Source organism: Phocoena phocoena, chromosome 1, assembly GCF_963924675.1.
Source record: "Phocoena phocoena chromosome 1, mPhoPho1.1, whole genome shotgun sequence".
Classification (NCBI taxonomy): Eukaryota; Metazoa; Chordata; class Mammalia; order Artiodactyla; family Phocoenidae; genus Phocoena; species Phocoena phocoena.
Genome location: NC_089219.1, coordinates 8,968,633 through 8,991,452, shown reverse-complemented (window position 1 = coordinate 8,991,452; position 22,820 = coordinate 8,968,633). Strand labels below are relative to the sequence as shown.

Sequence of the window (22,820 nt, the reverse complement as noted above, 5' to 3'; positions counted from 1 at the left end):
CACTTTCTTGGGCATCAGGTCCCCTGGGAGCTTGTTAAAGGGCTAGTGCCCTGCTGTGCACCCCAACTGATCTGGTAGGTCCGGGAAGCCCAGGTTCCTGACGTTTAATGGGCTCCCTGGGGATCCTGATGCAGATTTCCTAGGACTGCTTTTGAGAAATGCTCTGCTGGCATTCTTGGCTTAATGGGCTAGGTTAGTTATTCTCTCCCCTGCCCCCACCCCATCAGAAGTGTGTAAATGCAGGCTTGAAAGCATCTGGGGTGAAGGAGTGCAGGTCTCCAATACTAAGCAGTAAACGGTAAACATTCCTATAGCTGTATCTGTGTACCAGCAGATGGGCATGACTCCTAACCAGCTTTTGTGTCCCTGGAGGTCAGAGACAAGATCCCCGGACTTCTGGCCCTGATTTGTTGCCATAACTCCTCAGCCACTTCTCTGACCTTAGTTTTTCCACCTGTAAAATAAAGGGGCTGAAAATAAGGTGAAGCCCTGGAATTCGAGTAGAAGTCAGAACTGGGTTTGTATTCCAAGCGTGTGATTTTGGCAAATTAGGGAACATCTCTGAGCCTGTTTTACCATCTATAAAGTGGGACTGTAAAATGAAGGCTTAGCTCCTAGGGTTAATGAGAGAATTAAAGAAATCAGTGCTTGAAACATATTAAGTGTTCAATGCATGTTAGTAATTATTTTAATATTAATATTATTATTTCCCAGGGTCCTCTCAGCCCTTCCAGAGTCCATGCCTCTGGGGGACTTCCGAGCTACAAAGTGTAGTGGCAGAAGACAACTATGCCCACCGCCTCCCCCAATAGCTGGGTAACTCGGGCAGGTTACTTCACCCCTCTGAACTTCACTTGGCTCATATGTAAAACGGGGACAATCATGGCAACTGTCGCGTGGAATTGTTTTGAGGATTTAGTGAGCTGATCCACGAACACACTTAGCCCAGTCCCTGGCACATGGCTGGACCTCTATAAATGTCAGCTGTTGCTATGATGCACGGCCCGGGAAGTTTTTACCTTCTTGGGAGGTAAAGCCTGGCTGCATTTAGGCTCCGGGTGGGGGTGGGGACGGGGACGTACCCGGTGCTCGCCGGCCCTCCCCTGTCCCCGCCCCGGAGCCGGCGGATTCGCTTTCGGTTGGGCAGCTGAGGTTCCGGGTATGGTGACTGCGGAGCTAGCGGTAGATGTCGCTGTCCATAGTGCCCAGCTGTGACCTCGAGCTGGCTCTCACCAGCAACACGTACGCTACCTCTTCCCGCGCCTCCTAAAGCGAGAGAAATGCCCTGGGGGGGTGGAAATACGTTGCGATCCGACCTGGAGACCAAAGTTGTCTCTTTTCGCGCCCACCTAAAACTGAAAGGAAGAGGCGTGGTGCAGCATCGGCCCTGGGATCACACCGGCGCCCAGGCTGGGCCCCACCCCTCCCAAGCCCCGCCCCCCTGGCCGTCTCTCCCTCCTGCACCCGTGGTTGGCTGCGCGGGGGGTGGGCGTGTCTGGAAGCCGGCGCTAGGACCCGCCGGAGCGCCGCGGACGTCATGGAGCGGCGCCTGGGCCTCTGGTTGAGCGCGAGGCGCGAGTGATCGGTCGGTGGATTCCCTCGCGGGGGCCTGGCCCCGAGTCCGGAATCGAGGCCGGAGCCGGTACCGGGGAAGAGGAGAAGGGCGGGATTCCCTCAGGGGAAGAATCCAGCCTGGCAGGAGGTGAAGTCTTATTCCAGCCTAGTTTCGCTTTCCGCGTGTCCGGCTACTGGCCGGCTACTGGCCCTGCGCATCCAGCTGTTCCCTCTGCGGCGGTGCCCTTTATGCGGGCACAGCTCTGGCCTTATCTACTCCCAGGAGACGGCAGGGCGAGGCGGCCAGTGCGCAGAGGCTGATCGCGGCGCAGCTGATGCCTCCGAGCTCTGACGCCAGCGTGGGGGGTCCTTCCCAGCTGCTCCGGTTCTGTGTGAAGAGACGGGCGGTCCTGCCCAGATTCCCCCCAGACGGAGGGGAGGGGCAGTGGAGGTGGGCGGGCCCTGCGGCTGTAGGGGCCTTAGGAACTAGCTCCCGCGCCTGCCCCACCCCCTAGGTATCAGGAAGGATGACCACGCTCACGCGACAGGACCTCAACTTTGGTCAAGGTAGAGAGGCTGGACCTGCGCACCCTGGCGGGGGGCGAGGGAGGTCCTGGGCTGGCGGACTTCCCCGAGCGCACCGGGTTCTGCCCCCTCGCAGTGGTGGCCGACGTGCTCTGCGAGTTCCTGGAGGTGGCGGTGCACCTGATCCTCTACGTGCGTGAGGTTTACCCCGTGGGCATCTTCCAGAAGCGTAAGAAGTACAACGTGCCTGTCCAGGTGAGCCCCACATCCAGACTGGGTGCACTGGGTCACCCCCGTATCACAGAGTGGGTAGAGAGGACATTTTTAACTTTCTTCCTTCTTCAGGCTCAGCCCTCTCAGTCCCCAGCGGCCTGGCCTTGCCTTCTAGTTCCCGGCAGCTGCTGATAGCCCGACAACCTCCCACCCCTCACCGCAGTGGCGTTTGTTTCTGTCCCCTCTGAACTGGGAGTTCCCCTTGCTAGAAGTTAGGGACCGGGCCCTCCGATTAGAGCCCCCCAGCCCCCCATCTTTGTATTTTAAAGGTCTCCTGAAGCTGGTGAATGGTTGGTTTGGGGAGGGGATTCCTATAAACCTCAGGCACCTTCCCTCTCCCCTCATTTACCCTAATTGTACGGGTTGCTTTAGGTTAAAAGGCAGACAAAGCAGTAAATATATGCTACTCTATCCTCAGCCTCAAGAAGTGCCTGTCCCTTAGAAAGCACTACGTAAATATTAGAATAAATGACCGAATACTGGAAGGTGGTGGAAGCTTAAAAGATATATAGGGGGGAAAAAAACCCAAAAAACAAACAAACAAAAAGATATACAAGGGAAAGGAAAAAAAGAATCAGCACTTACTGAGCACCCACTGTGTACTAGGTACTTATCTCACTTAATCCTCACTTTTTTAAATGAGATCTTCCACAGATGAAGTAACTAAAGCACAGAGAAGTTAAGCCTGAGGCCACACAACTCCTTAGCTCCAGATTCTTTTTTTTAATAAATTTATTTATTTACTTATCTATCTATTTATTTATTTATGGCTGCATTGGGTCTTCGCTGCTGCGCGCGGGCTTTCTCTAGTTGGCGGTGAGCGGGGGCTGCTCTTAGTTGCGGTGCGCAGGCTTCTCATTGCGGTGGCTTCCCTTGTTGCGGAGCACCGGCTCTGAAGGCACGCGGGCTTCAGTAGTTGTGGCTCGCGGGCTCTAGAGCGCAGGCTCGATAGTTGTGGCGCACGGGCTTAGTTGCTCCACGCCATGTGGGATCTTCCCAGACCAGGGCTCTTCCCTGCATTGGCAGGCGAATTCTTAACCACTGTGCACCAAGGGAAGTCTGTTCCAGATTCTTAATGTTCGAAAATGGATTAAATTTCTGGATCCCGTCTCTGGAAAAATGCCTGTATGCTCAAACACTCACGATTTAAAGACTTCTCAGACTCTGGAGGAGCTCAGTGACCCCGCGTTAGGAACTCCTAATGCTATATTAAATGCTAATGTTGAGACTGAATTCTTAGGATCTTCTAACTTCTCTCCCTCTGTGGATAATTCAGTCCTTAGCCTCGTGATGGGAAGTCTGTCTCTTGGGTGGGGAGCCCTAGGGAACTGCTGCGCCTCTCTCCGAAGGCAGACAGGCCCTTGGGCTGCTGGAGGGGGTCTCCAATGACTCCCCCATCAGTGCTGCAGCCTCACCAGCCATCATGGGGTTGTGTGCAGATGTCCTGTCACCCGGAGCTGAACCAGTATATCCAGGACACGTTGCACTGCGTCAAGCCGCTGCTGGAGAAGGTGAGGGCACCAGGCCCCTAGCCCACCCCACCCTCAGTGCTCCTCCATGCTCCAGGATGGGGTGATGCTGGGACCATACCGGGTCCCCATGACTCTTAACACCCAGAAGCCTGTGCCCTGCACTCTGGAGACCACCCCTGCCCAGGGACAGGCCCCAGGGCATGTGGGCACGTTCAGGGCGTGCTGGGCCCGGGAGCCCTGGTTAGTGGAGTTGGCTGACTGGGGCCTGCCCAGAGGGTTTTGGGTCCTTCTCACCTGTTCTTTTCTCCCCCTCTGCCCCTCAAGCTCTGTCTGAGCTTGGCCCCTCAGGGCTTCCTTATTCTACCTTATTCTGCTCCCTGGGACACGCTGGGACCCCTGCAGGGCCCAGGCATCCTCTCCTCTCCGCGGGTACCACTTATGTCTGGGGGCGCCTACTTCAACTTCTCAAACCTCTTTCTGGGCTCTCAGGGACTCTGGGCCTAGAAGCTGAGCAGGGCCGTGAGTGCACCTTTCCCATTCTTCCCTGGGCAGGGAGCAGGGGGCAGGGGCTGGGGGGTGGGGTAAGGGGGAGGCAGATGTCCAGTTCTGGAATCGGGGCTTCCTGTCCTTGCAGAACGATGTGGAGAAAGTGGTGGTAGTCATCTTGGACAAGGAGCACCGCCCAGTGGAGAAATTCGTCTTCGAAATCACGCAGCCTCCGCTGCTGTCCATCAGGTGCGCTGCCTCGTCCCCCATCCACGTGCTCACTGGTGTGAGGTCCCTAGTAACACGGCCACCCTAACCCCTTTAAGGCAGCCCTTGAATGCCTTGCTAAAGGCCTGAGAGGAGACATGGCAAGGTGTGCTAACCTAACGAGGCCTGTTAGTGTCTGAGTCACAGCCGGCCGCCCAGTGGTCTCTGTGGACATCACACAGGTTACACGGAGACCCTCCAGTATCACACCTGGAAAATCACAACGTTGGTGAATGGCTAGTCTCAACCTCATTTTATAGATGGAGAAACCAGGGTCCCGAGAGATGATCTTGACCTGGTCACCCAGAGCCAGGACACAGACCCCGTTTCCTGACTTCCCAGTCAAGCATCCATCCAGTCCCTAGTCAACTAGAAGTTGACCTTGGATGGGCGTGTTGGGCTGGTCAGCTGCCAGCTTCGTGCGGTGAGGTCAGGGCACTAGAATCTGTCCCCACTTGCTATGTGGCCTCGGGCAAACTCTGTCCCTTCCCGGCTTTGTGTCCGGTTCTCAGACTGGGCTGCATGTTAGAACCACCTACTGGGGTTCCCTGTGCCCCTTTCCCCCCGCCGCATTCTGACTTAATTAGCCTGGGATGGGACTCGGCTTTGGTTTTAAACTCCCCAGATGATGTCAACTGTGTAGAGACAGGTAGCCAGGGCCTCAGTAGTCAATATACTCAGAAGCACTAGGGGGACTCTGCACCGCCAGGGCTGCTCCCAGAGTTGCTTGCCTGCTGGTGGGAGGGGGACACCCATGTGCTGGGAGACCCTCCTCTTCTCTGCTTCCCAGCTCAGACTCCCTGCTGTCTCACGTGGAGCAGCTGCTCCGAGCCTTCATCCTGAAGATCAGTGTATGTGATGCTGTCCTGGACCACAACCCCCCAGGTGTGCTCACTCCCACCCCCTCTTCCCTGGGCATTTCCATGGCTACCTGTGTTGGTCTGTGTCCTCAGATCCCTACTTGGCTGCACCAAGCTCCCTCTCTTCCTTCCTGCCTTTTAGAACTCTTCTGAAAGCCCACCTCCTCCAGGAAGCTTCCCTGATGACTCCACCTGGGCTTTAGTCTCCCTGTTGACTGTGACTTGTCTGAACACTGGGTTTACACTCTGCTTTGCGGGGCTGCTGAGCCAGCTAGGGAGGTGGGAAGAGGCTGTGCCACGCGGCAGGCATGGGGTGGCCCAGGCTTGACCAAACTCTGGCCTCTTTAGGCTGTACCTTCACAGTCTTAGTGCACACGAGAGAAGCTGCCACTCGCAACATGGAGAAGATCCAGGTCATCAAGGTGAGATGAGACTGGTGTGGGAGGGTGGGCAGGGAGACCGCTGGGAGGCTCTGAAAACCAGAGTTCCATGAGAGCAAGGGCAGTGCCTACGGCAGGGCATTCATTACACTTCTTACGGCAGCGCCTGGCATCGGTAGGCTCTCACTGTGCGCTGGCTCTGTGGACACCCGCTTGTCTTCGCCCCACCTGGGCACTTGGCGCTGAGAGCAGGGAGAGCCACCAGCTCATTGGGGGTTCTCAAGGGAGGGGGTCCTTGATCCAGTTTCAGAACTGGTGTTTGGGGCTTGTTAAATCACTGGGGCTCCCAGCCCAGCTCAGATCTACAGACTCAGCCTCTCTCTGGTGGGGGAACCTAGGAATCTGCACGGCCAGCGATTCCCTGGTGATTCTGATGCTCCCCGAAGTCTGAGGATGCCAGCTCCGGAAGGGGAGAGGGCAGCAAAGTGAGGGCGGGCCATGGACCAGCCCCCTGCCACCCTTCCCTTGTCCCCTCCCTAGGACTTCCCCTGGATCCTGGCAGATGAGCAGGACGTCCACATGCACGACCCCCGACTGATACCCCTGAAAACCATGACATCAGACATCTTAAAGGTAAGCTGCTTGGGCCCGAGTGTGCTTTATTTAGGGTGTGCTGAGGCCTTGTCAGGCGGCTTTTGGATCAAGGCTCGGGGGAGATGACCAGGGCATGCCTGGCTTAGGCTCCCAACTCCCTCTTTCCCTTAAACCCTGGCTGGGGCCACACAGCCCACCCTTGTCGGAGACCCCGTGGGTTCTCCAGAGTAGCTGCCCTGGCTGTCCACCTGACCACGGTGTTCGTTCCTGTCCATTAGATGCAGCTCTACGTGGAAGAGCGAGCTCATAAAAGCAGCTGAGGGTGTGCCTGCCCACCGTGGATGCCACAGCTGTCGCACTTTGGGGGCCCAGCCTAGGGCAGTGCTGCAGGGTCACTCTGATTCCAAGTGCTCTTATTGCCTCTATGTATGGACCACCCACCCTCCAGCCCGGGGCTGCTCAGGCTTGGTTGCCTTCATGGAGGAATCCTCCCCAGGAGGGCAGGGACAGGTGCTGGGACCTCAATTTCTCAGCCTCCTGGGATTCCGCTGGCCAGCGCTGCCTCAAATACTGTGCTGTGAGTTGTTTCAATAAAGAGCCCCCAGGGCTGAGCTGGGCTGTCACTCCCTGGAGGGGAGGGAGGTTGCTTCTCTACCAAAGTGCCGAGGACCTTGTACCCCGACCCCTAGACCCGACCCCAGGCTGGTTTTACTGAAAACATTTATTACAACAAAATGTCCGAGCTACGTGACAATTAAGTTCACAGACTGGTGGGTTTGCCCCAGGTGGGAACTGGGGCAGGGGCCCTCGCTGCCTTGCCTGGAGGGGACCTTTGGCAATCGGCTGGCCCAGACGGAGGACGGATGAATGGCTGTCAGAGGACAGGCTGTCAGGAGGGCCTGTGGAGGAGGAGGGGGGAGGGCAGGCGGGCCACCTCCTCTGGCCCCTGCATGGTCTAGCGCGGAGCCACGGAGGGGGCCGGGCTCCTGGTCACCCTGTGGCTGATGACGATGCTGCTGTTGGTGACGCGGGGACCGTACCAGCCTGCCCAGAACTGGGTGTCCTTGCCCCCATGCTGGAAGAGGATGTGGCGGACACCTGGAGGGTAATCCGAGAAGGTGTGGGAGACCTGGGGGGAGGAGGGGAGAGGAAGTGACCACCAGCACTGAAGAGGGGATGAGACAGGATGACCACTGAGCTGGAGAGGGGACGGCTGGAGTCAGGTCCTGCAGGGGAGAGCCCCCCGGCCAGAAGGCAGGGACTCCAGACAGAGGACTGGTGCATTCTGGGCCCTGGGGCTGCCCCAGATTTCCTGCCATCCTGGCCTTGGGAGAAGTGGATGGCGAGGGGCAAGCAGGTGAGGCCTCACCTCTGTCCACCTGGCATCGTTCCACTGATGGACGGTCACGGGCGGGGGCTCGAAGGAGGCCAGGACGATGTAGTCGGCCGAGGCCAGCTGTACTCGGATGTGGTAGGTGCAGCCACAGTCCGCTCTGGCGGCGAACCTGGGGGAGGAGAGGGCTTGGGACTGTGCACCCCAGTACAGAGGTGGCCCTGGAGGCCACCATCTCTGGAGGTGGGCAGGCAGCAGGCCCACGAATCGGAGCCCCGAGTCTCATTTCCCTGCTCTGCCCACGAGGCCCAGCCGGCTCCAGGGCTCCCTGTGCCCCACCGTGCCCCTGGGGTAAGCAGTCTGTCTGCGCTGGGCCTCAATCATCCCATCTGAGCAAAGAGGTAACCCTCCTGGGTGTTCCAGTGAAGATGTCACCGTAAAAAGCGAAAGGCTCTCTACAGAGATGAAGTCCTGGGCTGTAGGATCTGTGTCGCCGCCAGTACATTACAATGAAGGTTCGGGAGGGGTGGCCTGTGTGATGGGGGCCGCACAGAGCTCCCCCTCTGGTCAGCTGCACTGCAGCCCTGCACACCTCTCAAGCCCCAACCCCCCACCCTCAGAGTAGTGGCCCTGGGGCCTGGCTGGCATTAGGGTCCTGCTTCTGCCCTGGGCCAGGCCAGACAAAGTTCTGGGCACAGAGTAGGAGCTTGGGATAGAGTCGTGGGATGAACAGTGAAAGGGGTAGGGGAGGCAGACAGGCATGTGAGTATCCACGAGGTCCAGAGAGGCTGGGTCCTAGTGTCTCTTGCTCCAGGGCCTGTTAGTGACAACTCATCTGTAGGCCTCAGTCTCCCCATCTGTAAACTGGGGCTAACATCTGCTGATGCAGGGTTGGGGCGGGGGGCAGTGTTGAATAGGTGCTGGGCCTGTCAGTAGGGAGGGGGGCAGCCCTCGCCCCAGGACTCCGCCGGGCTCAGTGGGCACTCCCGAGAGAGGTTCTCAGGAAGAGCAGAGGGAGGGATGCAGAGTGTGGGACTCGGGCGCGGGCCCCACTCACCAGTCCTTAACCACGATGTCCGGCCGGAACTTGTCCAGTAGCTCCTCCCAGTAGCCCTCGGCTTTGAGGTCTATCAGCTGCGACTTGAGACACATCCTGCAGAGCAGAGGCGAGGCGTGCGTCCCCAGGCAGGGCCCGGACCCAGGGGGCTGGTGCAGGGGCTGCAGGACAGGACCCTGGCTCCTGCCTCCGTGCAGGCCCGTGGGGAACGTGCGGGGAGTTTGACCCACTGGTGCCTGGGTGGCGATCATCCCAGTCCTTAGGCCCGGTGTCCTGGGCACCCAAGGAGGGCGCTTCCGTGAACTCAGGCCCCTAGACTGGGGACAACCATCCCTGACTTACCCAAACCACCTAACGGGCTCCCAGCCTCCTCAAACTGCTCGCCTCCCCCACTTGCCTCAACCCAGCCACTGAGTTGCCTCCTGCCCCAGGAAGAGGTAGATGCTGAGCTGGCTTTGGAACCCCCTTTCTGGAGCTTCACACACAGGCCCTCACTTAGGCCTGGGATTTGGCAAAAGGTTGTCCGGACCCTTTTCCCTCCACACAGCTTCTCAATTCAGTTCATCTTACTCATAGGACGTGGCAAAGTACTTCTTGACTTTGGGGTCAGGGAAGTCTGTGCCATGCGCCCCAGGGAGGCTCTCCACCTTCCACTGGTCCCCTCCGTTGGAGTCGATTTTCCAGGATCTCATATCCTCTAGGAAAAACAGAAGCTGCAGTAAGACCCTCTGGGTGAATGTTCAGCCTGGCCCTCTCCACCTGGTCCTGGGAGGGAGCAGGTAAGGCTTAGATCTCAAGGCATGCACCCCACGGTACCTTGGAGCCGCCCTACAAAGCCCCCCTCCCCGTGTTCCCACCTGTGCCCACCACATCAATTCTGATCTGGGCCCTCTGCCTCCCAGTTTGTCCCTGAGCAGGTCAACACTTAACGTGAAGCTGGAAAAAAAGAAGAGAGTATGACCAGAAATTCTAAATGAACCTTTCCTCACTTCCACGTTGCCCAGGGGCTCTGGAAATACCCAAGTTTCAGTTCTCGAACCATTAAATTATGAAGGGCCTATGTGGGGAATTCTGTTTTTTTTTTTTTGGTGGTACGCGGGCCTCTCACTGTTGTGGCCTCTCCCGTTGCGGAGCACAGGCTCCGGACGCGTGGGCTCAGCGGCCATGGCTCACGGGCCCAGCCACTCCGTGGCATATGGGATCTTCCCAGACCAGGGCACAAACCCGTGTCCCCTGCATCGGCAGGCGGACTCTCAACCACTGAGCCACCAGGGAAGCCCAGTAATTCTGTTCTTAATGGCTAATGTGAGTTTGTCCCAACTCAGACCACTTACTAGACGACTGGCATTCCCCTGACGTCGACGTCCAGGAGGTTAACTACATACTGGGATCTGGGGGGCTTTGCTGGTGGGTCGTGGGAACCTGCTCTGCCCACTCGGACCCCCTCTGCCCAGGGCAGGAGGGAGGACTGGGGGGCTGGGCATCCTCTGGGTTGGTGATATGTAGTAACCCCGTATTGGTGGAAGGGTCCCCACCAGGTTGCCTTGGCAGGTCTGTAGGCGTAAGGCTGTCCCTCCCATCTCCCGCTTCAGACTGAGCTGAGAGGACCTCAGGAAACAGTGCTTCTCTACCCAGGCTTTCCAGAACAATCACCAGGAGAGCTTTTCCAAATTATTCCTTTGCTCCCTCTACTAGGAGCCCACATCTATTCCCCAGGTGCCCCGGGAGCCCCCCAGTAGAGAACCAGAAGAGGAATTCAGAAATCCAGAGCAGGCCAGTGCCCAGGGCAGGCGCAGGGGGAGAGCTGTGCAAGGCTGGGTAGCCGGCTCTGCAGGGCTGTGTGAGCTGCGCTGGTGGCCCGGCCCGGCTGGGCAGCTTCTGAACAGGATTTGGGGCAGGCCAGGAGACTTGAGTGTCTGGGGCACTGTCTATGGGGCCCCGAAGAGGGGCCTAAGGGCCTTCAGCAGTCAGGACTAGACCCCAGAAGCTGGGCAGTTCTAGATCTTTGAGCAAGACACTCATCTGGGGGGCCTCACGCTCCCCATCTATAAAATGGAGCCAAACCCTTCTTATCTGGCTAACTCTCGGGATCTTCATGAGGATAAAGAGAGGAAGGGATTCTAAGTGTACAAACTATGCCTCTTCATCAACTGCTGCGATACCTAAACAGGAAGCATGATGCCTGGTACTACATGAAGATGCTAAATGAAGAAAATAAAAAGCCTGGCAAATATATGAGAACACAAGCCAAACAGGAGCCTCAAACCATGTGATCGTAGTTGCCTCTGAAGTTCATTTCCTTCCTCGTATCATGGGGTGACGGGAGGATGATGACATTTCTAAGACCTCAGACTAGTGCCTGGCACACAGGAAGCCCTCCCTCAACATTCGACAGCACAGACTGAACTAAAGGGGAGGGGGTCTGCAGTGTGCTTATTCATTCAACAAACGTTTCCTGAGCACACGCTATGTGGACACAGGGTGCAGAGTGGCAAGATCTGTCAGGCCCCAGGAACTTGAAATTTGTGGCAGAGAGAAAAAAAAAAAAAAAGATTCCATTATTACAGGTTATGACCTGTGCTATGAAGGAAGGAAATGGGGCGATGTGACAGACGTGGGGAGCACTGTTTGCAGACGGGGGATCAGGGCACGTCTCTGAACTGAGACCTGAAGAACGAGGAGAGGGACCAAGGGAGCATGACAGGTGTTGGGGGGAGTGGTGGTGATGAGAGAACATTCCAGGTAGTGTGGGAACAGCAAGTACAAAGGCCCTGAGGTTCAGGAAAGGGACAGAACCAGCCCAGCAGCAGGCCCCGGCCCACCTTCGGCACACGGGTTGCGCAGGAGGTTCCTGCGGAGGCTGCACAGGAAGTAGAAGACCTTCCAGTCAGCCACGGACTGGTCCCAGTCCTCAGTGACGTAGCCCTCGTGCAGGCATTTGCGCTTCCAGAGGGTCACAAGGTCGATGAGGTCGCGCCAGAGGCTGCAGACAGGGCGGCAGTTCAGCAGCAGCTGGCGAGCGGGCAGGTGCGTGAACACCTCCAGCAGGATGCTCTCGGGCAGCTGGTTGATGCTGACCAGGGCCATGGCCGTGGTGGGGTGAGAAGCATGCACAGGCCTGTGGGGAGCAACAGTGGTCATGAGCTCTGACCAAGGAGGTGGACCCCTTAGAGCCCCAGGGACCTGGGCCAGGGAACACTGGAGCCCCTTTCCAGTACATGGTAGACCCTCAAAATAAAGAGTGGCCACATGTTATGCACATTTGAAAGAGTGCAATAAAAATATTGATAAAGTCTTCAGGGACTCATTTTTTAAGAGACCCCACCCCCCATTAAAAAATTAATGGCTTAATTTTCAGTTGGTGGGCCTAGAGAACTGTAAGATTTTGCCAAGGCCATGCTGTTGTCTGTAAGCTCTGCAAAGGTTTTCAGTGATGTTATTTTAATACTATGAATTCACCCTTAGAACATAAAATCTTGGGACTTCCCGGTGGCACAGTGGTTAGGAATCCGCCTGACAATGCAGGGGGCATGGGTTTGATCCCTGGTCCTGGAAGATCCCACATGCCGTGGGGCAACTAAGCCCGTGCGCCGCAACTACTGAAGCCTGCACGCCTAGAGCCCAATCTCCACAACAAGAGAAGCCACTGCAATAAGAAGTCCACACACCACAAGGAAAAGTAGCCCCCGCTCGCTGCAACTAGAGAAAGTCCACACACAGCAACAAAGACCCAATGCAGCCAAAAATAAAAATATAATAATTTTAAAAAGTGTGAGGGAAAGAATATATATATAAAAAAAAAGAACGTAAAATCTTTATTACATCCACAGACTAGCTCACAATTTAAGTGATGGGCTGAGAAACAAACTTTCTCTCCCCAAATGGCCCACTTTAGCTGTGATAATACATCCCAATGAGGAGGCTCCCCACACGGTTCTGCGTTGGGCATCAGGCCACTCTGAAATGCCCAGAAACGGAAAAGCACGTTGAAGGTGAAGAAGCAAGATTGCTTGGGTTTGAATCCTGGCCTGGAGTGACTCGCTGGGAAGGTAGTCCCCCCCAAAAAAGGTGGTAACTGTCCCGACCTCAGAAGGGCTGGGAGGACTGAGTTAGTACAAGTAAAGCATTTAGCACAGGGCTGGTTGAGAAGTGCTCCACAGCATCATTAACCACACTCCTAGCCTCAGAGCAAAACAACTCTCCAGTAGTTGCAGAGGTACCCGCCCCCAAGAACACATTCCTCCCTCCTACATCTGAACTGTACAGGGTTTGGGAAAATTACAGTGCCACCACCTTGGCCTGAATCTTGCCTGGGGGGATCCTGGTTATCCAGCTGTCTAAGGGGATTCCCTCAGGTGGGTGGGAGTGGGCCTGTAGCCACTGTCACTCAAGATGGCTGGAGCAGATAGGCCTTATCTGCTTATGGGTGGGGAAGGGAATATTCTCCTGGGACATGTAGGGACACTGGGGAGACTTCAGTTTTCATTGCGACTTGGCCAGAGAAGCAGTTGTTGACGTAAAACAGTAAAACAGCCAGATATTTTACCAGCAAAACAGATTTATTTGGGAGCAGCAAAGAATTGAAATTTGGGACGTGCAACTAGTGAACCACTTGTAAGTCCTGTTAGGCAAAGCAGAGGGAATTCTTTTATAGAAGAGATGGGAGGGACTGTTATAAACAAAAAGTCTGCTGGAGGAAACTGGGAGTTCCAAATATAGTGACTTTTCAATGGCTGAGTTGTGACAGTCTACCATTAGCTAAGCTGTTGCCAGGAAAAGAGAAAATCTTTCTTCCTCCTGCTGGCACTAGTAGTGTTACTTCCTGCCAGAGATCTGTATTGATTCTTCCTGTATTGACTGTCAAGCACTCCCCGCTTCTGGCCTCCCGACTCCATTTTAGTGAGGTTTCGCTTCATTAATTTTCACATTTCCCCCTTTTGATCAAGATCTTTCTCCAAAAGCATCACTGATCAAGAGTCAGGGTTTTTGTCTGTTTTTTAAATCAGCATTCAGTGGCCTTTTGTCCCGTGATGCCAGGAATGATCTTTTCTGGGTGTCCTGTCCCATGTTAGAGGGAAAGTGCACAGATTGGAAACCTATTGTGGTCACATTTGAGTAACAAGGAGGGGTAGGAGGGAGATCTCTCAGGAACTTCCCATCCAAAAGTCTGTATCTTAGAACAGTGAATACAGCAAGGGCACACTCAAAACTGAAGGAATTAAACAAGAATTTTGTAAAGAAGATGTGGTACATATATACAATGGAATATTACTCAGCTATAAAAAGGAACGAAACTGGGTCATTTGTAGAGATGTGGATGGACCTAGAGACTCATACACAGTGAAGTAAGTCAGAAAGAGACAAACAAATATCTTATATTAACACATATATGTGGAATCTAGAAAAACAGTACAGATGAACCAGCTTGCAAGGCAGAGATAGTGACACAAATGTAGAGAACAAACGTATGGACACCAAGGGGGGAAAGCAGGGGGTGGTGGTGGTGGTGGTGGGATGAATTGGGAGATTGGGATTGACATATATAAACTAATATGTATAAAATAGATAATAAGAACCTCCTGTATAAAAAAAAAAATTAAATTAAAAAAAGAATTTTGGGGCTTCCCTGGTGGCGCAGTGGTTGAGAGTCCGCCTGCTGATGCAGGGGACACGGGTTTGTGCCCCGGTCTGGGAAGATCCCACATGCCGCGGAGCGGCAGGGGCCGTGAGTCATGGCCGCTGAGCCTGCGCGTCCGGAGCCTGTGCTCCGCAACGGGAGAGGCCACAGCAGTGAGAGGCCCGCGTAACGCAAAAAAAAAAAAAACCAAACAAACAAACAAAAAAAAAAACAAAAAAAGAATTTTGGAATGACACAGTGTAGGAATAAACATGAAGTAATTAAACAGTATTGTTATCTCAAAGGAAACTGTTTGGAATCAGATGTTTTATCAATGATACAGACTGTAGGTTGAAAAATTCAAGAAACTGAATTTGGATAAGAATCCAGAGTCAGTTTTATAGTCTAGATGAAAGAAAGACACTTCTGTGAATTCTAAACCTTCTAACAGGCCTTGTCTAGACATCTTGGGCAAGCTGTCTCATCAGATGTCATCTGCTTCAAATCCAGGAAATCTTTACCTTCAGGTCACCAGATGGTGTGCAGGTCCAGTTAGGGTCTGGTGCTTTCTTAGATGTGTCACATGAATCCAAGAGTCTGTTCTCTGAAGTTTGGAGGCACAAGGGTAGGTTAGCAGTACCTGATGGGGCCTTTCCAGTGAGGTTGAAGAGAGTCCTTCTTGAGGTGTCTTTTCCTGTACATGAAATCCCCAGGTTGAAAGGTGTGATGCTTAAGGTCTTCGTCTCCCAAGAGCGCACTATGAAGAAGATTGCTCTACCAAGCATTGTTATTTTTAATAGAAGCAATCAGGCCTTTACAATATTGAAATATATCTCCTTTCATCAGCTGTGGGTCAAAAGTGGGTGGGGCAAGGAACACTGGGTGTCCTGTGACTACCTCAAAGGGTGAGAGTTTGAGTTCTGAAAGGGGTGGATCTGAGATTTAGAAGGACCGATGGCAATGCTTTTTGGGGGGAGGGTCTCTATGAATTTTGCCCACTAGGTCTTAATATTGCCATCAGAACGTTCCACTAACTCTGAGGATTGAGGATAGAAAGTACAGTGAAAATGTTGTAAAACCAGTTAAAGAGCACAAACTTGTCGAAGCACCTGACCAGTAAAATGGGTTCCTTGATCACTGTGAAGTGCAAGAGGGGCTCCCCAGGTAGGGATAATCTTTTCTATCAAAATTGTAGCCACAGAAGAAGCAGTGGCCTGTCTGCAAGGGAGGGCTTCAATCCGATGAGAAAACATACAGACCATGTAATAAAATATATTTATATCCATGAGATGGGGACAGCTATGTGAAATCCATCTACCAAACTTTTATTTTAATTGGAATATAGTTGATTTACAATGTTGCATTGGTATCAGGTATACAGCAAAGTGAATCAATTATACATACGTGTATGTCCACTCTTTTTTGGATTCTTCCCCATATAGGTCATTACAGAGTCTTGAGTGGAGTTCCCTGTGCTATACAGTAGGTCCTTATTAGTTATCTATTTCATACAGAGTAGTGTGTATACGTCAATCCCAATCTACTGATTTATCCCTCCCCCGCTTTCCCCTCTACATCTACCAAACTTTGAATGGCCCATTACGCAATTCAAAGTGTCTGGGAACAGTGCAAACAGGTTTCCCTGGATTGTATTTTGGACAGGTGGGACAAGAAGGGAGGTACTTTTTGTGGCCTTATTAATATTTCCCCACCAACATTCATTCATGAATGCTATCATTTTGTCACTGGACCAAGAGTTCAATGCATGTACAGTGCTGAGGTGTGGGAATCAGAATTTCTGGGAGGACCAGTTTGTTATTTGGCCCAAACCAGAGTTTTCTCTTTCTATTGAACCAGCAGTTCCTAGATCCCCAATACTGTTTTACCTTTTCTGGGGCATTGGGCATTTCTAGATGGTTATCTTGGGGAGCATCCTTTTGGATCATACCGGAAGTTTGGTCATGGGTTCCTTCGAGAGCAGCATTTGGGGCAGAAATATCAGCAAGGTGGTTTCTTTCAGCCTATAGGGACTCAAGCTCGGAATGCCCAGGGATCTTAATAATAGTCAAGGCAGCTGTCAAGAGTATAGCGCCTAACTGATTTTGCATATAAGAGCCATTTTTAATCTTTTCCCCATTAGAGGTAGGGAAACCTTGTTTCCATGTTATTCCAAAGTCACGGGTTGCTCCAAAGGAATACTGACTACCAGTATAAATGTTTGCAGTTTTGCCCTTGGCTAAACTACAAACCTCAGTGAGGGCATATAATTCAGCCTGTTGCATAATTAAGCTGTAGGTAAAGGCACTGCTTCCACAATATCAAAAGGAGTGGCAATGGCATACCCAGCACGATCTTTACCACTTTCTCCCTTTAAATAAGAACCATCAGTAAACCATGAAAAATCTGCATTGGTTGGAGGAGTCTCCTCTAAATTATTACACGGAGTCAAAGGGTGACCAGTAAGGGTCAGGCAGTGGTGCGGGGTTTCGTCAGTGAAGGAGAGGAGAAGAGTAGCAGGGTTGAGGTTGGTGCAGTGTGAAAGAGCTATGTGAGGAGCAGTTAGCAAAAGGATTTCATAAGAGGTGAGGCAACTGAATGAAAAATGTTGAGTGGACGAGAATTTAGGAGGGCTTCCACTGCATGGAAGCATGCAGTACGAAGATGGGGTATGAAGATGGTTAAAGGGGATCCCATGATTGTCTCTTTGGTGGCCTTAACCAGAAGGACAGTAGAAGGAATGGCTTTGAAGCAAGGGGGATATACCTGTGCCACAGGGTCCAGCTGTTGCCTACAATACCCTCAAAACATTTAGATAACTGGGATCCCATTTTTCAGGGGTTTTTCTCTAGAGCAAAAGAATCATTCTCAAACAGCCCACAGGCCAAATACCAGCACAGTTCCTACAAGCCCCCTGTTTTTGGGCTCCGAGGACATTCCCTGCCTTCTCACATACAAAGAGGGAAAAGGGAAGCTGGTAATTAGGATGCCCAAGGGCAGGGAGTCTCATTAAGCTTTTCCTTATGTCTTCAAAAGCTGTGTCATCTTGATCTCCCCAATTAATGGGTTCCGATTTGCTGGTTTTTAATAAAGCACGTAGGGGCTGAGCCAGAAGAGAGAAAATTGGGCTCCGATTTCAACAGTAGCCAGATAGCCCAAGAAAACCTTAGGAGCTCAGTTTTTGATTCTGGGCAGTTCAGGATGTCATGGAGTCTATCTAGATTCAGTAGTCCCTGTTCTGAGATCACGTGCTCTAAATACTGAACCTGAGTTTGAGCAAAGTGCCATTTTTCTTTGGAGACTTTATGTCCCTTTAAGGCCAAAAATTTTAGCTGGTGGATGCTGTCTTCCTGTGAGGAGGTTTGAGAAGGACAGCATAGGTGCAAATCATCTATATAATGTAACAAAGTAGAACCTGCAGAAAACTTTACATCATCTAAATCAGCTTTCAAGATTTGTGAAAAGTAAGAAGGACTTTCTGTGAAACCCTGGGTCACTGCTATACGAGTATATTGTTGTCCGTTCCAGGTGAAGGCAAAAAGATATTGGCTAGCCTTATCAACTAGAATAAGTTGGAAAATACACTGCATAGATCAGTCACAGTGAAAAACTGGCTTCAAGTGGGAATGGATGTCAGTAGCATGCAGTGGTTAGGAACAACTGGGTGTTGAGAGATAACAATGTTTATTGCTCAGAGGTCCTGGATAAACCTCCATCCTCAGCCCTTGGGTTTTCTCACAGGTATAACAGGTGTATTACAGAGACTAGTGCAAGGGATAGTGAGGCCCTGAGCCTTGAAATCTTCTATCACGGGTTTTCTATCTGAAGGGCTTCTTTACTTACAGGGTACTGATTAATTCTGAAGAGAGTTTAGAGGGATCTATTTGGATCTTAATGGGAGGGTACACTGTGAATTTTGCCAATATCAGTTGGAGATTTTTGCCTATAAGTAGGGTGGTGGCTGATTCAATAGGGACAAATGATCAGTGTTTCAAGAATCGGCCCCAGCAGTGCCGGAAACAGAACAAATAAAAGATGTCGAAGGGTCTTTTAATTTACCAGGTTGGCTATTTAGATGGCTACTGTCAAATTCTAGAATTATTTCCCCCTTTTGGGAGAAAGAAATTCGGCATAATACTCTTCCAAGACGTCTTGGCCTAATAAGTGAATGGAGGGAGACGAGCTAAGGAGAGAAAGTGTGTCTCTCTCAAAGGGCCTAAACAAAAGGGAAAAGGTTCAGAGACAGGAGCCTGTTGCGGATTATCAGAGATCGCCACTATGGGAACTGTATTAGGGCTCTGCAGTGGGGCTGAGCACCGGGACTGTGGCTCCGCTGTCAGTAAGGACAGAGATTCCTCCCCAATCTGGAGAGTTGTTTCTTCGAGCTGATTAACAGGGAGGATTGGGAAGAGCCCCTGTAGTTCCTCAGGGCCCCCTCATTGGGCATTAGGAGGACACTGGAAAGGCTGAGAGAGCTGAAAACTCCTAGAATGCTTAAATTTGTAACGGTCTTTTTTCCGATGCCCTGGCTTTTTGCAATAGCCGAAGTTGGGTTTTTGGTTTTGTTTATGGACCTTCATTTGCTGGAGTTGAAGATTAAGAATTTAGTGGTTTGGGCTTCCCTGGTGGCGCAGTGGTTGCGAGTCCGCCTGCCGATGCAGGGGACACGGGTTCGTGCCCCGGTCCGGGAAGATCCCACATGCCACGGAGCGGCTGGGCCCGTGAGCCATGGCCGCTGAGCCTGCGCGTCCGGAGCCTGTGCTCCGTAATGGGAGAGGCCACAGCAGTGAGAGGCCCTTGTACCGCAAAAAAACAAACAAACAAAAAAAAGAATTTAGTGGTTTTTCTTTTTGGTGACTCATCTCGGGTGCAAGTGAGCTGATCTGCCAAATGCATCTAGAGTGGACACAGTTTCCCGCTCCATCCTGGGTCTTTTAAATAAAAGAACAAGATCCTGGTTCAGCCCATTAATAAACATGGAGGTGACAGTTACCCTAGTGGACTCAACATCTGAAGGAAGACCAGAGTTTTCTTTAAAAATAACCTGAAGTCGATTAGAATAGCCATGAACAGGTTCATCAGATTTTTGTATGCAAGGCTGACCTTTGTTCTGATCAACAGGCTTAGGAAAGGCGACTGTAATTCCTCAGGGGAGGTTTTCAGTGAGTGTTCTAGCCTCTTGCCAAAAGTTAGGGGATTGCTCTTCTAAATCCCCTCCAGAATGTTCCCATGGGCTAGTTTCATCCAGTGTTTGCTTGACCCTCACCAACAAGCACGTGGACTAACTGATATAAATCTGAGAAACCAGACTGGTAGGTTTGAACAAGTATTAAAATCTTCAGCAAACCTAAGGGGGTCCTCAGTTACTTTAGGAAACTCTTGAACTGTGGCTCACAAGTTGGCTTAGTCCAGGGAACATAAGTAATTTGGGGTTTATTTCAATCCTCAGAAGATTAACTTTAAGGAGGAGGTTCTGATAGGCTCAGAGGAGGGAGCAGGGAGAGTCAGCGGAGCTGTAGGGAAAAAGGGAAGTTCAGCGAGAGAACTAGACTGGGGAGGTGCAGAAGGAAAGGAAGATGGCGCCTGGGATGGGCTTGAGCACAAGACGACTGCCAGTACCCAGAGACAAAGAAGACGGGGTAGGGGAAAAAGAGACCTCAGAAGCCATTTTGTCTTATTTTAATATTTTATTTGCCTCAGTTACTTTAAAAATTGTATATTGCAAAGAGGCAATTTTAGACTCCTGATACGTTTTGGAAGCCTTAAAATACCAATCAAAATTGGTGTCCAGTTCAGTTTTGACAACTGCAGATCTGTGGCTGTCTAACACAATTTTAAGAAAGGAAGTTTGGGGAGTTCAGAAGTTCCCCATGCTGGTCACTGATGTTCTAAATTACGTCTGTTTCAATTGGTCCATTTAGTTAAAAATGTATATAAGGAGAGACAGCAGTTTTTAAACATAAAATTGCTCAGGGTCCCTGAAAAGGTGGGGGGGGGGCACCCTCAAAACATTTAGATAACTGGGATCCCATTTTTCAGGGCTTTTTCTCTAGAGCAGAAGAATCATTCTTAAACAGCCCACAGGCCAAATACCAGCACAGTTTCAATAGGAACAGCCTGGTTCCAAAAGTAGTCGGTCTGAAAGCTAGCACAGTTCCAGTTGGAACAGCGTGACTTCAAGAGTGAGGCTGAAGTGCCAACCAAGTACTCACAAACAAGGCCTTAACAAAAAAGGACGAAGCCTTCAAACAGATCCCAAATAAAACCTGGAGAGCTTCAAAACGCAAAAAGAGCGGAGCTCAGATCCAGGAGAAAAACTTACCCTCAAACTGCAAAGTTGGTGAGAAAGCAGTGAGTTCTGTGGGATCTGTGGGTACCAGCACCTGTTTGCTCACCAGCCTCGGAGTTGTTGGGGGTCTTCTCTGGATCTCAGTGAAACCTCCGTGTAATGTTAACCTAAAACAATAAAATAGCCGATTATTTTACTTGCAAAACAGGTTTATTTGGGAGCAGCAAATAACTACAAGGCAGGATATGCAACTATGGCGAACCACTTACAAGTCTTGTTAAGCAAAGGAGAAGAGACTCTTTTACAGAGGAGAAGGGAAAATTGGGTGGGGCCGTTATAAACAAAAAGCCCATTGGAAGAGACGGGGAGTTGGAAGTATAATGGCTTTTCATTGGTTGAGTTGTGACAGTCTCTCATTGGCTGAGCTGTTGCCAGGCAAAGAGAAAATCATTTTTTCCTCCTGCTGGCAGTAGTAGTCTCACTTCCTGCCAGGTAGGCTAAGTATGCCTCTTGATGTTGGGATTGTACTGACTGTCAAGTGTTCCTCTTCCTCATTTCCTGACTCCATTTTAGTGAGGTTTCCCTTTTTGAATTTTCACACAGCTCACAGTCTTCTCAAAGCTTTCATCCCATTAAAAAAATGAGGGTGGGCACACACTCCGGCACCTGCCCAGGGAGAAGTATTTTTCCATTACCAGAGAAAAAACCCCCCAAAAAAACAGATAAATAAGGTACTTGCAGCTTGTGCAAAATGCTATGATGGAAAAAAATATTCCACGCGGCCAGGTCTTCCCATTTTTCAGGAATTTTAAACATTTAAAAAATACATGAAATCTGTCAAATTTTAAATGTTGGCAACTTCTAAAAGAATTGTCTAGGTCAAATAAAAGTCCCTGGGCTCCAAGTTAGAGGCGTCTTAGGTACAAACACCTGCTCGACCTATCGTCCAAAGTCTGGTCTTTCGCTCTGGTCGCATGTCATCACTGGTCGCTCTGGTCGCATCCATCCCCAAAGCCTGAATGCAGAAGGGTGGAGGGGGTGAAGGTCATCCTGGGGCATTCTGGGGTGGAAACGTCCACATCAGCCCTAAGAAGCCACCTCGCATCGATTGGGCTTCCCACGTACCAGGCCCAGGGCCACACGCTGGCCTTTTCTCCATAGACCCTCCCTACAACCACTCGAGACACTGTTATTAAGCCCATTTCCGAAAACGGAAACTGCGGCTTGGGGAAGTTAGGCCCCCGTCCCAGGTCCTGCGGGCGTGATGGTGCCGAGTCCCTAGACTGTCCCCTGGCCGGGGCGCTGCACGCGAGGTTAAGCCGGAGCGGCCGCGGACGCCGAGGATACTCCGGGACGGCCAAGCCGGGAAGCGAAGAGCTCCGCGCCGAGTTATCAGACCCTAGAGACTGGCCCCGCCCCGCGCGCCGCCCCGCCCGGAAGCGGCTCCCCCCAGCACCCTTCCCGCGGCTGCCGGCTTCCCGGCCGGCCGGAGACAGCGTCCTCGGGCTCGGTTAACGTCCTGACGACCCCCCCAGCGCCGAACATCCAAGCCCTCTCCCGCACCTGTCGCCCCCCTACCCGTCCCCTGCCTGGGCCGAGATCTGGGCGCGGGTCGGAGCGCTCGGCGCGACCTGAGCTCGGGGTCTGCCTGGAGCCTACGGCCTCGGCGGCGCCGTCAGCTCTCGCCCCGCCCGGCGCCTGCGTCACGCGCCGCGCTCAGGCCGCCTCCCTCGCGGCCCCAGCCTGCTGCTCCTGCGACTTCGCCCCGCCCCACGCCGGGACCACTTTCCCAGGCGCGAGCAAACAAATCTGGTGTCCGCAGGGTCGGGGCGGCGTCAGGGGAGCTCCAGACCTCGTTTCCTGAAGCTCAGTCTTTCCTTCCAGGCGGTAGGCGGCTCAGCAGTGGGGACCCAGTTTCTGTCTGCTCCCACTTCCCTCCGGTAGGTCGGAGCCTCCTTCTGACCTAGCCCTTCCCCTCTGGGGGCCACTCCTTAGACCTCTATTCCGGTTCCCTGCAGGGAGGGAGGTGGGCCCCCGCCTGGAGGGTGACTGCTGAAACTCTGGCCTTGGGCCTGGTTCGTACGTCCCTAGGACTTACTCAGAGGTAAAAACCGCT

At 52.3% G+C, this 22,820-nt stretch overlaps 2 protein-coding genes across 2 annotated transcripts; one reads left to right on the top strand and one right to left on the bottom strand.

Moving 5' to 3' along the window:
- The first annotated feature begins 1,534 nt into the window (after positions 1 to 1,534).
- MAD2L2 (mitotic arrest deficient 2 like 2) lies at positions 1,535 to 7,022 on the top strand. Its single transcript, XM_065883334.1, has 9 exons — positions 1,535 to 1,642; positions 2,070 to 2,121; positions 2,216 to 2,334; positions 3,792 to 3,863; positions 4,459 to 4,559; positions 5,368 to 5,462; positions 5,786 to 5,859; positions 6,358 to 6,450; positions 6,690 to 7,022. Exons 2-9 carry the CDS (start codon positions 2,082 to 2,084, stop codon positions 6,729 to 6,731), a joined length of 636 nt encoding a protein of 211 aa, XP_065739406.1. The 5' UTR covers positions 1,535 to 1,642; positions 2,070 to 2,081; the 3' UTR covers positions 6,732 to 7,022.
- A 101-nt stretch (positions 7,023 to 7,123) lies between these two features.
- FBXO6 (F-box protein 6) lies at positions 7,124 to 22,668 on the bottom strand. The gene is made up of 7 exons (XM_065877112.1): positions 22,557 to 22,668; positions 20,738 to 20,871; positions 11,624 to 11,919; positions 9,372 to 9,498; positions 8,802 to 8,897; positions 7,781 to 7,916; positions 7,124 to 7,540 (listed from the first exon to the last, which is right to left on the bottom strand). Exons 3-7 carry the CDS (start codon positions 11,886 to 11,888, stop codon positions 7,367 to 7,369), a joined length of 798 nt encoding a protein of 265 aa, XP_065733184.1. The 5' UTR covers positions 11,889 to 11,919; positions 20,738 to 20,871; positions 22,557 to 22,668; the 3' UTR covers positions 7,124 to 7,366.
- Between the last annotated feature and the right edge of the window lie 152 nt (positions 22,669 to 22,820).